Here is a 15,630-nt window from a genome sequence, read left to right as displayed (position 1 = left end):
GGCTGCAAGGATTAAAGTCAAAACCCTCTGCATTGTACACAAGGCCTTCTGGGGTCTGGGGCCGCAATACCTTCAACTCTCTCTTCCTAAATATCTTCCTTCTCGAGCTCTTCGCTCATCTGCCTCCAACTCCCTCAGGGTCAGTCGCTTCTCCAAGCAACCAGTTGGTGGCAGATCACTCTCTTAGGCTAGGGCCTCCCTCTGGAACAGCCTCCCTGCCTCCCTGAAACTCGAGGAGAACCATCTCCGGTTCCGGAAACACTTCAAAACCTTCCTCTTTTCTTCTGCTTTCTCTCCTCTCCTCTCCTCCCTCGCTGAATTCCTGACTGAAATTGAACTGGTTACCTGGCCACCCTTTTCTGATCTCTGGCCCAGGCCCCGTCAACTGCCCACCTGCACTGCCTCCCTGGCAACCCCTGCACTTAGGGACCTTTTTTTCTGTATCCCTTCAGTCTCCCTTCCAGCACTTACGTCTGCACTTCCTTGCACATGCCACCAGCTGGCTGTTTTATGTGTTTTATTTATCTTATTTATTCCACTTTCCCATGTACTGCACTTTCCCCTCTCCCTTCACCCCGCGCACTTTTCCTTTCCCACCTTCCCATGCACTTGCGCAATCTGAATGACACCTGGCCTAGTAGGATCGTTGTCTGTCCTCCCTTTGTGCCCCCCCCTTTGCCTCGTTGCGCCTTGAAACCCTTGTGTATAGGCGTGTTATAAATGCCATATCATATCAAGAAGGGGGGAAAGGGACTCTGAAGCAATTTTTGCATTTGTTAATATCAGGATACTGGCGAGTTGAGGTCTGAGTTTCAATTACTAAAAACTGTCAAGCCATGTTCCTAACCTGGCTCCGATGCGACGTGGCCAACATCTCAAACCGGATGGCAGCCGATGTTAAGGCATCAACAATCTCATCCCAGGAATCGCCTGCAACAGAAACCAGGTGCCATTAAATGTCTCGACTGATTCTTCTGGTATACCGCACCAATCACAAGGCAGTCCAACATGCTGCACACATTACAAAGTGTAATACAGAGTACCTTGGATTGCAAAGATAAGGTGTCATTTTAGAAGTAAACTTAAAAGGAACCCAGAAGTACAATGGATCATATAAAGGTTTTACTTCAAAACAGGTGCTCTGTCTCGTGCCAAGGAGAACTAAGATAGTGGCGCATAGTAGACTTTGAGAATGTGGGAGTTCTCCATTACAATCTCAAAGAGCGAAAGTGGGGAGGCTAATGATGGATTTGCTCCTCATTACATCGCAATACAATTTATCAATAAAAAAAGCAAATGAAACATCACAAATTGAATGGTTCAAGCAACATTTAAAAAAATGAAGGTCAGGACCTTTTAAGTACAAAATGGTTCACCTAACCCATACCCTGTTAACCTCTACACTATCTAAATTTTTTTAGGACAACTTCTATAGGCGATTAATCCCCTGTGTCATACTGTTCTCACCAAACTCCTACACAGGAATTTAAATAAAGATTTTAAAACGTGAAGTACTACAGGGTTACTCTACATCCATTTTACCTTTGCTTGATCTAAAATCTGTTCACCTTCAAGATGTGCATAGGACAGGCTTGTGACAGTGAACTGTACGCCACCTTCTTTATTGCATAATGCCATTTAGATTAATATATTCTGAAAATGGCAGGCTTTGTGGTTTAAGCCCTGTGCGTTGACCGTTTTGCTTTCTTGTCTTGCTGCCTTCTCCAACTAGGAAACCCCATACAAGGTAATGCCCTTTTGAGGGATCCTACTTAGTTTCTTGAGCCTTTGTGTGGGTGAAAAGGTCAGGACTGGGACAGACAGTCCAGTCACAATACACACTAATGTTAGGGGTGTTTGCTGCTGGCAGATGTATCGTTTGAGGCTTTCAGGAATGGACAACCCATACTCGTTTGAATAGCGTGGGTCCTTGGCATGGATGGCGTGGGGTACCCTCAGCCTAACTTTTGGCAGCTATACCCTCGGCCTAGCTGCACACATACATATACTACTCCACGAACACCTCAACAGTCTTTAGAATGCAGGTATACACCACGGAAAAATAAAAATAATAAATAAAAATTCTGCCTAGCTGCACACAATCTCATGCACAGGCCCCAGCACCACAAGATGTCTCGGAGGCCAACTACCGCACCGCGCCTGGCATTAGAATGCAGCTACTCACCAAACAAACCGCACTGGCTGCACACATAATGAATGTACCCAAGCACTATATACTAACCTACGCTCTCCTGACCTGGACTACAGTCCTCAAGGGCGTTCAACCCACAGCGCTTTAAGATCATACCCATGGTATATAAGGTGCTATACAAATGCACAATAACGTAACATAAATAGGGCAGACTGCAAGAGTTTCTCAGTCTGACCACTGGGGCGAAGACTCCTGAAGAAGAGAAGCCTGCACTGAAGACCCGGCAGACTGCTGCAGAGGACAATCAGCATTGCCAAAGCCATCTCCTGGTTATGCACCGATGTCTTTGCAATAACCACAGAAGGCCCTACACAGTGCTTCGAGCCTTGGATGATGGGACCAATCAGTCCCATGCCATGCGCCAGATCCTGCTGTCGAAGGACGTTGGAAGTGTTGCAGTACAATGTGGCTGCGCATCTGAAGACAAAGTCGCCCTCCCGAGCTAGAACTTGGGACTCTGTAGGTCAACTTATGAACCAAGATCACCTCTCTGGATGTTGCTGCTGAATTGGATAAAGTGGTGCCTTCCTGGGACTGAACCTTTACTGACACCACAAATCTCGCCTGCTGACCCCAGGTTGGGATTTCTTCGCTGCTGCCCTGCTTCTGCTGTGCCCCAGAGATCTCTTCATGTCATGAGACCCGCTGTGGCCACTACCCTGAAGTGTCCAGTCTGTTCGGATGAGTGTCGTTTGAATATTCTAGCCAACCCAGAAACAGAGATCGGAACTGCCACTTAGCAGGACCCAATCCAGACAGTCTAGCCACTACAACTGTGAACCCCTGCACCTCCATTAACTGGACCAACGGCAGAGGCAAGTGTTCTCAGCGACTGTGCGCACCAGGACAAGTCACTTGGAAGTAGAGTAAAAGGCATGAATACACTTGCCTGTTTTCGTGCCCACCTCCTGCCATAGAGATTGTGTGGTTGCAAAGTCCACTTCCTAACACTCTTGCCTGGCTGTGATCAGTGGCGTTCTAGCCAAGGATACCCCCACCTGCATAACCCCTACTGTGGTGGACATTACAGCTTACCAGCACATTTCTTAATTAGCTGTTATCTTCAAAGGTGCTTTTAAAAACATCTTTTACCAACATGCTGGCTTTGCCAAAGCTTGCATAGGAGAATTCTGGAGAAACCCTACCCCACTCTCAGGTATTTACCTGCATCATTGACTCTGTGAAGCACTAGGCCATCTTACCAGAAAGGAAAGGACTGCTGAAGTTAGGGGTCCACTTTTTACTAGCAAAAAGTACCTGTACTACGCACGTAGTCTGTAGACAGACATGATAACACACTCATCAATTGTTGAAAATCAATGATCCTGGAGGTTGCTGGTCCGAGTCACGATCGACTGATGTGCTTTGCACTCTGTAGTGAACTGCACTGAGAATAGGCGCATGTGGCTGGCTAACATACCCTATAGCAAACATGGAGGGGAGGCGAGAGTGAACGTGCTGCAGCATACTGGGACCTTCTGCATGCTCTTTCCACCTCATCTCACGCTGGCGCTGTACAGTTCATTGCAAATATCTCGGAAACGGTGCGTCCAAGGGCCTTGAAATGTGGTTTTCAAGATCCCCCTTTGAGGCGCTTAAAAGGAGCTCTATCTGGTCCTTCTACGACCACATTGATGTTTTGATTTCAGGCTAAAGTCTCATGTGTGAAGGAGCTGAAATCCAGGGAAAGGGGTGGGGTGTCCAAATGTCATGTAGCCAGTAATGTCTGGGGGGTCCTAACAGGTAACGATGCAACACTTGATGCGGATTGGGGAAACAGTGTGGAATTGTAGAAGGAATAAAATAACATTTTCTGCTATTTATTTGTTTATGCCCTTGTATATACAGGAATATACAAAAATTTACCTTTGCTATGAGGTTGGAAAAATAGGTCTTTCACACTTCTTACGTACGCAATTCAAATGTTTTACAAAAGTCATTATATGGTTTACTCATAAAAAACCCATAATTATTCCATATTACATCACATAATTCATTCCACCATACAAATACATTCACCCTCTCTCACATCAAAATAAATTCTGCATTAACATGAGTTATCCATTCCATGAAACCATTTCAGCAAACAAAACAAAAATATCAATCAATTCTTAACACCCTTACCAAATACAAGTGCGTTCATCTGTTAAATAGCACAAAACAGCTCATCAACAATTATTTCAAAAAAAAGGTAGCAGGCCCTCCTCTCCAGAAGGAACATGGCATGATAACCTGTTCTGAGATGAGAGTTTGCAGCACATGCTTTTTGCTCAATGTACCTTTCACAGATGGGAAATATCCATTTGCATATCAGTATTTGTCCCGCCCACATGGGCAGTCCAGCACCAAAATGCTATGGCAATTCCTCTCTGAACAAGAGTACCAACAGCAACCCCATACACGTGTTTCAGCCTTGTTGGGCCTCATCAGTGAGGTGAAGCTGCGCCTCTCTGAGCACAGTGAGCAGGGGGTCCACGTCTGGTTGCCTTTTTTGAAAGCTTATCAACAATGTCTACACTTCTTCTCGGTCGGTAGAAGCGGCTTCTGATGTAGCCTTGCTTTATTAACCGGACCTTCTTCAGGACGATGGGCGGGGCGTCAATATCGCCTCACCCTTACACAAAATCCAGTGGAAGGGGTCTTCGAACAACACTCCAATGACAAATCGTGGAGGTAGTGTAAACCATGGAACTAATCCTCAGTACTCCAGTATTTTGACCAAATATCAGCAGAGCTTCCAATGTCCCAACACGCAGTGTTGGATGCCAGAGTTATTTTCTGCATCCACTTTCCGTAGCAACGCTGCCCTTAATGCAATAGCTTCCTGCGGTATACACTCAGGATATAGCATGCATAGCAGAGGACACCGCAGCAGCTATGGCCGCACCACAGCATGCAGTACAGCGGAATACAGATGAATGAATCCTCTGTGCATACCATGTTAAGCACTCGCATTAAGGGCACGTTGCTACGGAAAGTGGACATAATGTAACATCGGCATCGAACGCTGAATGTTGGAACACAATGTGCAGTGGAGTACATATATCCAGAGTGCATACTCTCTTGACTTCTTCAGGGTAGCCTCTTGGCTTTCTCAGAACGTGTCACATCTCATGCCAGTCTTGGGCCTTGCCGCACTCTATCCATTCATAAAGTTCACTCTGTGGTGGTCGTATTTGTTCACCACCTTTCGGTCAGGCTGTTTCACACGTGAGCTCTGGTTTCATAGGTTGCTTTCAAATGGGGACTGTCCTCTTTTAGCTTTCATCAGCCAATAGCTCTGCCCACAAAGTTTTCATTCGGTTCGGTATTCCACATGCGTTCAATGTGCGTGATTTGACTTTGCTTCAAGTTTCCCTTCAGTTCGGTACTCAATATGCATTCATACAGCATTTTGTTATTCATACGTAGCCCCTAGGAGCGCCACTGCCTCGAGTGCCATTTCCCCGCACTCAACAGTCTTCAGCGTTTAGTGGCCTTGCTGCTTCCCTCTTGCTCCATCGGCTACCGGGCGGTCGTGGCAAGCCCTGCTCACTCTACACATGGTTCCGAACACACGCTGGTAGCTATGCTCCTCTGTACTTGGCGCACTACTGTGTAGCTTCTTATTTCCTTCTTGTCCGCAGCTCCAGCTGCTTTCTCCCGACCAGGGAGGCTCCCACACCTGTGCCAGCTTGACATCCCAAATTGCAGTGGGATCCACAGGTCTTCTGGGACTCCTGCCGGCATCCTGGCTTGTTCTCAGGTCCCACCAAGTCTGCCTCAACACACGCAGGCTCCCGGTTGGTCATCCTCTTGCTGCTCTCTACCACTCTTCTTATACACCTGCAATCACTTAACAGGTTGAAGGTGCGTTTTCTCAATTGGATTTGCCTGACTGTAGTTAGGGGGACATGCCTGACCTTTACCGTACTTTGTAGGCATCTTCCTAGTCCCAATACTAGAGCGGTGAAAGGAGTTACTAGTGTTTATTAATCCTATTCACCTCTTCCTTGTTCCAGGATTGTCATAGGTAAAGTGTGGGGAGATGTTTTACAATAGCCCATAAAGGCCGGGGAGGGTTAGGTTGGTTTTCAATAGGGAAATGGGGATACTGTGTCTCGCCTGTGGGTACCCCACGCTCAAATCCCAAGGACCCTTCACCCAGATGACCCTTCCTCGCTTCTCCACCCCCAGGGTCAGGATACAAAAGCGATGGCCTTTCCCCTGCCACCTGAGAAGAGGATCCAGGGGAAGTAGGAGGGAGAGTAAACTCAGGTTTCTCACACTACATATATTTTCAAAAAAGAAAGTTTAGTCAGGGGAAATAGTGTGCTTGACAGGACGCTGTTCAATTTCGGGACAGGGGATCAGACTCTCCATTGTTGTATTAGTGAGTAAATCTGGTGGTTGCATTTTCTAGGCTTTACTGGGATCCCGTCAGTCTTACCTCGACTTGCATTTCTTCTTTTGCTCTTACCCAAGGCACTTTTTCGGTTTCAGTAGATGAGGTGGTAGTCACCTTAAACTCTGAAGAGTGGTAAAGCTGCCGGCCCTGATCTACCCCCATTGATTTGGTAAAAGATAAGGGAGATACATGGGCTCCTGTGTTATGCAAGGTCTCTAACGCTATTCTAAGAAGGGATGAAATTCCAAATTCCTGGCGCTTGGTCCTGATTTTACTAGTGTACAGAAAAGGTGGGAGAGTCTTCTGGCCAATTATTGCTAGATTTCAATTTTGGACAGTGCTGGAAAGTTATTTGGGAAAAACATTTTAAAGCATTTACAGGACAGGACAGATAGTGAATGTATAATTAGTGACCTCCAAGCTGGATTTAGGATAAATAGGGGCAAATTTTATGCTTTTTTGGTAATCCAAATATATACTGTTTTAAAGAAAATGTGTTTATATGTGGTATATGTGGACCTAAGGACCACGTTTGATTCTGTATCTAGAGAGAACCTTTGGAATATTCTTTTCGCTCGAAAGGCTACTACTTTTCTGATCAAAATAATTTCCCAGCTGTACTAGCTAGTGTAAGCTACGGGTTAGGAGGGGAGCTGACATTATCTTTTGATGTTAATATGGGTGTTAGATGAGGCTGTTTCTTAGACCCCCTCCCTTTTAACCTTTAAATCCAAAAGATTATAGATGCATTATTGAGGGAGTGCCAATACTGTCCCAAGATGGCATCTGACAAATGCCCTGCATTATTGTATGCAGATAATGCTGTACTGATAGCCACAACCCCACAAAGCTTGAGAAAATCATTATTTTTTTTTAACAAATGTAAAGAGTTGAATTTAAATTTGAATACCGAAAAGTCTTCAAACCTCAATTTTCTAAACGTACATTTGTGAGATTTGAAGTGAAAGGTTCCTTGATCGAGCAGGTCAAACATTTCGATTATTTGGGGATGAGAAATCAGGATGCTGGCAGTGGGACAGCACAGATTAACAAATCTGCTATTACCTTGGAGAAAGTAAGTGGAACGATCTGGTCCTTCTAGATTAAATATGGTAGCAGCTCTGTTTCATCAGTCCTGGACCTGTATTATAAACAAACCTGGTTTGCCACATTGCATGGCTCAGAAATGTGGGGTTACATTGATGTCACCATGTTGAGTACTTGTGAACACCAAATTTAAAAAGAAACTGTAGATGCTTCCCCGAAGTGCCCCTTCTGCTTTGGTTTATCTGGAGCTTGATAGCACCCCGATTAATTCCCAAGTTAATGCCAAACAAAGTTTTTCTGGGCCAGATTGTAGAAACAGCAAGATTTAGAAAAATACCGGGATGCACTGACTCGCACCTTAGTTCTTTAGAGGGCGGAAGGAGTTTAAAATGGCTGTTACAAGTTAAGACCATTCTCCATAGTTTAAAACAGTTTGATCTGTGGGAAAAACCTCAGGATTTGACCCTCCCTGTGATTATGAATTTGAGAAATGCTGCGAAGCTGAGAGCCTGCAAAACCCTTTTAGTTGATGCAGCTAAATTGAAACTGGGTCCAGATTATCTCGAGTTTAGGATGCAACCAGGATTTAAAACTTATTTGGATATAATTATTGCCCCCTTCTCAAAAATGTCTATATACGTTTTAGATTGGGCATACTTCCAGTGGCTTCCTTTAAACACACATGGAGGCCTTTGATGGCGAGTGTGTCCATTGTGTGGGGTTAATAAAAGATACAAACACTGTTGACAGGCGCTCCAAACATGAGATTTATTTAGCAATTTCTGTTGTCTTCACAGATTAGTTGCATATTTCTCAAATCAGTGGTTCATCAGGAGGGTAAATAATTCTGTACAATTGCTGAAAAGTAAAAAAGTGAACAAGAAAGAAAAATTCTGATAATTGTGTTTAATTACAGAAAGATCACATTTAAACAGAAATGTTTAAATGTATAAAAATGCTGCATTGATAGTTTTGTTGCATTGACCACCAAAACAGGGTTTTCCTTGAGAAAAACAATGAGACATATAGTGAAAACTGGATAGTTTGAGAATTGTCTGAGACTAAATCATTTGGAATACACTGCTTAATGCCATTATTGGTAAGAAAAGATTAATTGGAGTTATGCTTACTGTTGTTGTTATAGTACTCTCACAGTGGAGGTGATCATATTATCATGTAGCTGTTTAAGTGGATTAATTCATTCCACTTGAATTACAACTCTTGATTTTGTCAAGGTTCTTTAATATTTAAAGGATTAAATCCTAGGAGCTTCATGTTTAGTGCACAGTTCCTGCAATGAATACATATTTGAGGTCATGATTGGAGACTACTGACTAAGGATTAAGAGTTTCTTCAAATACAGCATATTTGAGTCAAGTAGGATCTCAATCTGGGCAATTTAGAGACTCATTAGTACCTGGATTTCTCCTACTTGATTCCTTCTGCCCGGATCCCTCTGGATGTTGCTGTTGAGTGGGGTTGCCAATGAAACAATTTTGCACTTTTTGTCGATTTGCAAAAATACTATTTGTCTGAGATGTATGTACCTTAAACTTATTTGGTGGGGGCGGGAGGGAAATTGGGGCTCCGTCATTCAGCCTTTGCTATGTATTTTGTGGGCCAGTGTTTAAATGTACATTTATTTTGGCTACTGCCCTTTATAAACATAGGGTTTGGTTACTTAGAGCCGAGGCCCTAAAACAGAGAAGTCCCAAGGATGAAGAGTGCTGATAATTTGGCATGGCTGAGAGATTTTCTCTCCTTGCCCTTATCAAGTCTTTTTTATTGAGGCCTATATTAGACCCGTTATAGGACTGTCAATTACATCAAAAAGTTGAAGAATCCTTTAGTATTCTAGCACCTTAAGGCATATGCATGCTGGACTTGATGAACTTTTGTGTCTTTGATGCTTTTTGTTTTATGCTTTATCAAATGGACGTTATATGGTCTTTTTAGCTGCAATCTCTATGTATTAAGAGCACGTTAGCATGTTTTTATTTTATTTGTATGAATCCACAGTTCTCTTTGTATGTGCTCTTATAGCAATTAAGCCGAAATAAAGCTGAAATAAATGAATGAATGACATATTGTATGCACGTTTGGACCTCCAAGACTGGACTGTCTGGATGTCTCCAAGTGTGGCTAATTGCACTTTACAACATGCCCTCAGCTCCAGGAATCTGTCTTACACCTTCGCTTAGGTTACCTTGATGGAGTTTGGCTAGACTAAGTCAATAACCGTGTTCACGGACTAGGTTATCCTATCAGAAATCCCATTGGGCTGGCTCTCAAAATCCATATTAAAAACAAGCTAACCAGGCTATTCTAGCCTGCAAGCAGGAGCGAATTAGCTCTTGCTCTATAAGAAACCCTGCTTTCCAAAAACCTTGTCCATCTGCCTCACCAGGACCCCTTTAATCCAGCCCCTGCAGTATGTCTTTTCAAATTCGGGATGAGTTTTCAGGTTTATTTTATCTATTTGAGTCTATATTTTGAGTACGGCCACGGTACCAGAGAAAGGGGTATAGTTCAAATTAAAAAAGAAAAACAAAAAGGTCTGCAATCGTCCCAAAAAAACCCTATGCTGCCTAAATTGATCGGTCGCCATCACAGAAAAAGGAAAAAGGTTCAACGCTTACCCTGCACAAGATCGCCATATTTCATAACCGAGGCGCCGCGCATCTGAGCTCTTCGAAGCCTACCAACAGAAACCAAATGAAAGAATCAATACTCAACAAATGCGTCTATTCTGTACCAGCCTTGGCATGTGCCTTGTTTGAACACAAGTCACATTATGTTGACCATCACCTAAATCAAAGCCTAGCGTGCTCCCGTCCTTGTACGCCCTACACTGCCGATAAAGGTAATATGTCAGATAAAAGAGCAGCAGAGGAATGGATGGCCACGAGTTTTGGCACACGGGGAGAAAACAATTCTTCAAGTTGACATTTGAAACCCAGCTAACGCAGGCACTACCAGAAAGGTCACTACAACCTAGCAGTGCTGGATTACGATATACAATATTGTGGCGATTTCTGAGTGCACCTGCCCATTATAAAATGTTGAAGGCAAAATATTGACCTATAAATGCAAATGTACCTCCTAGAGACAGCAGGGCATAACTTTTTAAAATGCACAGGGGCTTATAATCATCTTATGCACCGTTATCCCTGATGCCCCAGAACGTGTGTGCCTCATTTAACAATGTTTGCTGAAAACCTGAGGTTTCAACATGTTAAACACAAACATGCTACCCAAATGTGTAATATTCTACACATAATTTTAAAAGGTTGGTGAAATCATAAGGGCAAGCAGCAACAATTGGGTTTAAAGAGTCAAATTGTATCCCTAGGCACTACACAAAATCTCTTATGGTGACATGCAGCACAGGTTGCTCCCCAAGTAAAGTATGGCTCCGGACAATTATTACCAATGATGAGACAACGGATAGGGAGGGGCAAGGAATGGTCGCTGGACCTTCTCCAGGAGGACAAGAAGTGTGGGTGAACATACAGAATGCACACCCATGAGAAAGTAGCATTCTTACTGAAGGAGCATATCTAACATTCAACTAGGGAAAGCGGGATCAGGCGTGTACCTAGGGCAGCTGTCTCCACCCCATAGCTCTCCAGGTGCGATTGACGACGACTACCATTAATCATTACCATTAACTATGCTAGCTAGGCCTGATGGGAGTTGTAGACCAAAACCTCTGGAAAGCAAAAGGTTCCAGATCCCTGGTCTAGGGGAAAAGAGCAGGGTAATCGGATGCGTCTTACAGGTTGGATAGGGATGCAAGGTTAGGGGCACTGTGGGTTTACTCCAACAAGGAATACACTTTGTTGCACAATATGCTAGATAAAAGTTCACTCAAATGTTTCATGATCAACATTTTCAAGAAGAAACGTAGCAGTATGCCATCTGGGCCACAACACACCAAACCAAAAATTCTACCCATCATAAACTTCCTTATGAAAAAAATTATTCTTACTGAAAGTAATGAGCTGCACTGGTAGTAGAAGAAGGGGAACTCGAAACTTTCACCGGCCCACATACAAGATGTTTCTGTGAAGGAAGACGATGAGTTATCAAAAATGAGAATACACCAGCAGGTGTTCTGAAATAGAAATGAGTCACATTCTAGGGCCAGTCTCCCTACAAGAAGTGAGAAACTGCCCTCAGTCAGTACCCACCAAAGAAAAAAAAGGTGCTTTGGAGACAATGATGATTAGTCATGGCTCACAACAATTGCTGCAGCATGCCTCTAATGTGAGATTAAGGATTCTTAATTTGGTCAAACATGGTAAATCAATAATGCAAAACTAAAAACTGCAGATTAGTATTTCATTTCTTAATTAATATAATCGGGCACAACAAAGTGAATCAAGTCTTGGTTCAGTCAAGAATAGTTACAATTATCCCCCATCTTAGTACTGAGTATTTGACCTTGGATAGATGAACAGCTGAATCTCTCCTGCCTGTTGTCAGGAGGAGTGAGATGCAGACCACTTGCGCATGTAACTGATGGAATTGGAAGGGAAGAGGTACTGAAACAACAAAAGGGGCCCAAAAAAACGAAAAGGATACTCCATCCAACAGTAGTCAAAACTCTTGTTTACAGGGACAATCTATAACAAGGTAGGAACAATCCATAAAAGGGCAGGTAACCCTCCCCCCACACAAGTCCCTGTTTCTCCATTGCTCACCCTAAAATTGGCATCCCTGGCTCGATTTCACAAACGTAATTCATGGTTCTGCTTAACCCAAATCCTAGGGCTAGGGCAAGGTGAGAGAAGGTGGTCTAGGACCTATAGGAATAGCAATAAAATATAAAAAGGGAGATTCTAGGGTTACGGGGGAAAGATGGAGAGAACTGAACCAAGAGAAAGGACCTATTCTGAGAAGACCTGGTACACGCATTCCAATGCCCAATACCTATTCTAAGTCAAGCCCAGGGAAGCAGCCTTCAATGCACTCACTAAGTCCCACAGCATCTTAGGTGCCCTAGCACACATCCTTACTTGGCCTTAGCAGATGACCGCAAGGATAAGCAATCTTCCAGAAAAGTCGCCCTGCAATCCACCTTTGCCCCGTCCAGATCATTCACACTACCCCTTAACCTGCGCAAGATTGTCTCCCGACCACACAAAGGTTCTTTAGAGGCTGTAGTAAGCGTAAACCCCACAGCCACAGTTTTCCATCTTGTGCTTGAACCTACCGGTGCCTTTGCATGCGGTCAAGGTTGGCAACTTCTTTTTAACTCTGGTGGCTTATGTTCTACCACCAGAATGCCACCCCGAGCCACATCACATGCGGTGTTCCACAGGGCTCGTGTATCTCGCCCACGCTAGACAACCTCTTCACAAGACCTCTGTTCAGCATCCTTGACTCCCTGGGCATCTCGTATACTAACTACGCGGATGACACACAGGTACTCATCCCACTCACGGGTGACTACCTAGCGGACACCAAAGCACTCACCACCATCTACTCCACTATCCAATCATGGATGGCAGACAATTGGCTCTGCCTCAACAGTGAAAAAACCGAACTCCTCCTCATAGAGGCACCCTCCACCCTAGGGAACCTCGGTGAACAATACGCTTATTTCACGATTGACAATATTCCCATCAAGGTCTCCAACCACGTGAAGACACTCTGAGTCTACCTAGACTCCGATCTGTCCATGGATAGACAGGTCAATGCCATTGCCTCCTCCTCAGCCTACTACTCTAAAGTCCTCAACGCTGCCAGACCCTTCCTGTCACGCCAGAATTGTCTCACCATTGCTAGGGCAATAATTGGATCAAGGTTAGACTACTGCAATGCCCTGCTCGTTGGGACCTCCAATAAAAACCTGGCCAAACTTCAGCTAGTCCAAAATAACGCTTTCAGTGCGGCCCCAGGTACCGCCAGAAAAGACCACATCTCTGAAGTCAGAAGGGAGGCCCACTGGCTCCCGGTCAAAGAGAGGATTGTCTTCAAAACACTCACCCATACCCACAAATGTCTCCATGAACTTGCTCCACCCTACCTGACGCAAAGAATCATCAAGCATACTGCCACTAGACCAATAAGAAGGTTCTACTCCAACACGATTGTTAGGCCCAAAACGCGTAAGGTGCGTGCCAGTGGGTCCAGTTTTCCCACCCGGGCTGCCATTCACTTGAATGCACTGCCACCTCACGCAAGAATGATTGAGTCCCACCAAGCCTTCCGCAAAGCCATTAAAACAAGCTCTTTGTATGAAATGTATCTGACTTCCGGCTGTAAACTGTATCATGCATATCATGCATCACATGTATTTATGCTTGTATCTGTGTAACCAAGAGACCTCTGGTCACCTGTGTAATATCTGAATCAAAAGCCCTACAACTACTTGTAACAGCGCCTCGATGCCCCTGGGCTGCAAGTGCGCTATACAAATAAATAAAATAAATAGAATCTGGGCTATAGCCCCACACAGGTTGTTTTCTTGCGCCTTCTCTTTAGTGTTGTCTGGCATTTTCAGCGTCTAGGTCACAGTCCCCAGCAGGCTTCATAATTTACCCTCTACTGCAAGGCTCATGGTCGATTTGCCTTAGCCATCTCCTGTCCTTGTATATATCAATGTTCTGGGTTTAATATGAAGGATATCTTGCCGTGAAGCAACCAAGCACTGTGCAAGAGGCTACAGTAATACAGCATAAGACAATAGATCCAATTAAAAGGATAGACTATTGAGAGTACACTTAGAAGGTCTTGGAGAGAGGGGACACAGTGGTTACCGGAAAGGAGGTACAGGTTAGGGCGGGAAGGGTAGGCCAGCCATTGGTTAATTTATTGGTAGATTTGCAGCAATGCTTCTTCTGAAGCTGCATTCCTGCAGGTTGCGGAGTCCCTTTGTCTGCCTCAGCAAGGCCCTGCCTTACCTTCTTCTGCTATGACAGAGGAAACCAAGTGATTTCGCTTTTAATTCCCCAAGCAAACCCCAAAGTAACAAGTCATTAAGCAACTTCTCCCACATTTTTCACAACTTTGTCTATATATCAATCCCCCAGAAGACTCCAAAGGCAGTAAGCCATTAAGCAACCCTCCACCACCTCATTTTCTAGTACAGTATTTACTGACTTCATAAGGCATCCCTGAATATGGTAGTCCTGAGTTTCTCTCCAGGTTTCCACACTTCTGATTATATTCATCAACTTTAATTTGCAATACATTTAAGTTGAATATAATCAGAAGAAATTATCAACGCAACAAAGATGTACTTGTATTGGGGGGTCTACTGTATACAGAAACAGGTTGCCAGTTGTTCTAAAGTGGTACTACACAGAAGTCTTGACAGGGCTGGATTGGCACACCGACCACTCAAATAAAAAGGCTGTACAAGGATGGGCAAGATGCAGAGGGTAATTATGAAGACTTCGGGATCAGGAAGAGCTCCCACTGGGACAGAAAGGACAGCAGGTCCTTAGATCTCAGGTTATGCTCCAATCACATCATACCTGCGTGGCCTGGTTGCATTGGCAACCTCTTGATTGTACCCTTTGCTTCTTTTGTTCCTCTCACTGCTACACCACCAACCCGCACGCTTTTTACACTGAAGCTTGGGCACAGATTTTTTCAATGAGAGTTTTGATTTCTGGGTTTCCCCATCAGCCCAGGGTCGTAGCATTGGTGTAAGGTAACTGCTTCCACCTTCTTCCCAGATGTGTGCCTCAGCTTCCCTTGTATGATCTGGTGGCTTGTGTTTGCTGTTAATTCAATTTGGCCAGTGCCGCTGCATGCACAGTCCGAGGACTCACATAGCCTTTCCTATGACTTGGCTCATAATAAAAATTCAAATTTCCTTTTTTAGGTTTGCATCAACATTTTAAAAAGTATATATGAAATTTCATACAGTTAATGAGTTCTATAAAACCCTTATACAAGACATATTACACTGTCACATGTAAACAAAAAAAAGAATACATGTCCAAAAGAAAAAGAGAAAAGATTACAA

The 15,630-nt window shown here is 44.1% G+C and overlaps 1 protein-coding gene across 2 annotated transcripts in view; it reads right to left on the bottom strand.

Moving 5' to 3' along the window:
- The window catches only part of DALRD3 (DALR anticodon binding domain containing 3), a 321,275-nt gene that overhangs the window by 194,036 nt on the left and 111,609 nt on the right, over positions 1 to 15,630 (bottom strand). Inside the window, exons 6-8 of one of the 2 annotated variants that reach the window (XM_069643313.1) lie at positions 11,638 to 11,711; positions 10,286 to 10,344; positions 848 to 930 (exon numbers count right to left, since the gene is read on the bottom strand). The exons of the other annotated variant lie outside the window; for it this stretch is intronic. Of the exons in view, the coding sequence (XP_069499414.1) occupies positions 848 to 930; positions 10,286 to 10,344; positions 11,638 to 11,711 (216 nt within the window). The remainder of the gene's footprint in view (positions 1 to 847; positions 931 to 10,285; positions 10,345 to 11,637; positions 11,712 to 15,630) is intronic. 2 annotated transcript variants of the gene reach the window in all.

Source organism: Ambystoma mexicanum, chromosome 2p, assembly GCF_040938575.1.
Source record: "Ambystoma mexicanum isolate Mex_15411 chromosome 2p, UKY_AmexF1_1, whole genome shotgun sequence".
Lineage (NCBI taxonomy): Eukaryota > Metazoa > Chordata > Amphibia > Caudata > Ambystomatidae > Ambystoma > Ambystoma mexicanum.
This window is presented reverse-complemented; position numbering and strand designations above follow the sequence as displayed.